We start from the raw sequence: 770 nt of genomic DNA, 5'->3' as shown, positions 1-770 counted from the left end.
TTCCGATCCGGGTCTGAGGCTATAGCGAGGAGGGCCCGGCCGGCGGCGCGCGGTAGGCGGCGGCCCCCAGGGGCGCCCCCAGGCCGGGAGGCGCGCCGTCCATGCCGCCGCCGCCGAACTTCTTGTAGGTCTCCTCGATGGGGCTCAGGATGTCGGACACGGAGAAGGGCGTCGTGTGCTTGGGGCTCAACGACATGGCTCGGCGGACGGCCAGGTAGGGGGGCCCCGGGCGGGCGCGGGCGGGACGTGGCGGCCGCTCGTCGCCCGCCACCTCGGCCCGGCGGCAGCGCCAGTGGAGAGCTGTCCGCGGCGCGTCGAGCCCCCGAGCTGCGGGATCTCGGGTTTATTTTAGTCCAGCGCCAGGTTTACGACAGACTCGGGGGGCGGAGCAACATCCCCAACGAGCAAACAATGGTCATTGACATCTTTTTCTCTCGCCCCCCTTCCCCATAACGGAGGCAAAATAGGTAAAGGGCCAGTGGGGTGTTTCTTGAAGCCATCACCCCCCTTTGCCATCTTCGTCCTTCGCGCCACGTCTATCTATCCGTGTTGCCTTAGCCTTCGAGAAACAGAAACTCTGAGGCCGGCGAAGGACCCCCTCGCTAGTTTCATCCAGACTGGGAGTTTTCCTAAAGAGACTTTGTTGCAAAGTTCAGTAAAATGTCGAGGGTAGGGGGGACAACCAGCTGCTAAGTTTGGGAGGGGGATGATTTGCGGGGCTCACCTCCTTTCTAGCTACCAGCCCCTCACTGGCTCCATCATCTAAAGTG

The 770-nt window shown here is 63.2% G+C and overlaps 1 protein-coding gene across 1 annotated transcript in view; it reads right to left on the bottom strand.

The window, feature by feature from the left end:
* Nkx2-4 (NK2 homeobox 4) overlaps positions 1-261 on the bottom strand; it is a 2,107-nt gene extending 1,846 nt beyond the window's left edge. Inside the window, exon 1 of the mRNA XM_055602608.1 lies at positions 23-261. Within this exon, the coding sequence (XP_055458583.1) occupies positions 23-196 (174 nt within the window). The 5' untranslated portion in view covers positions 197-261. The remainder of the gene's footprint in view (positions 1-22) is intronic.
* Positions 262-770: the final 509 nt, after the last annotated feature.

The sequence above is a fragment of the Psammomys obesus genome, unplaced genomic scaffold, assembly GCF_907164565.1.
Source record: "Psammomys obesus unplaced genomic scaffold, mPsaObe1.curated_primary_1811, whole genome shotgun sequence".
In the NCBI taxonomy this organism is placed as follows: domain Eukaryota; kingdom Metazoa; phylum Chordata; class Mammalia; order Rodentia; family Muridae; genus Psammomys; species Psammomys obesus.
The sequence above is the reverse complement of the archived record's forward strand: the minus strand, read 5'-3'. Positions and strand labels throughout refer to the sequence as shown.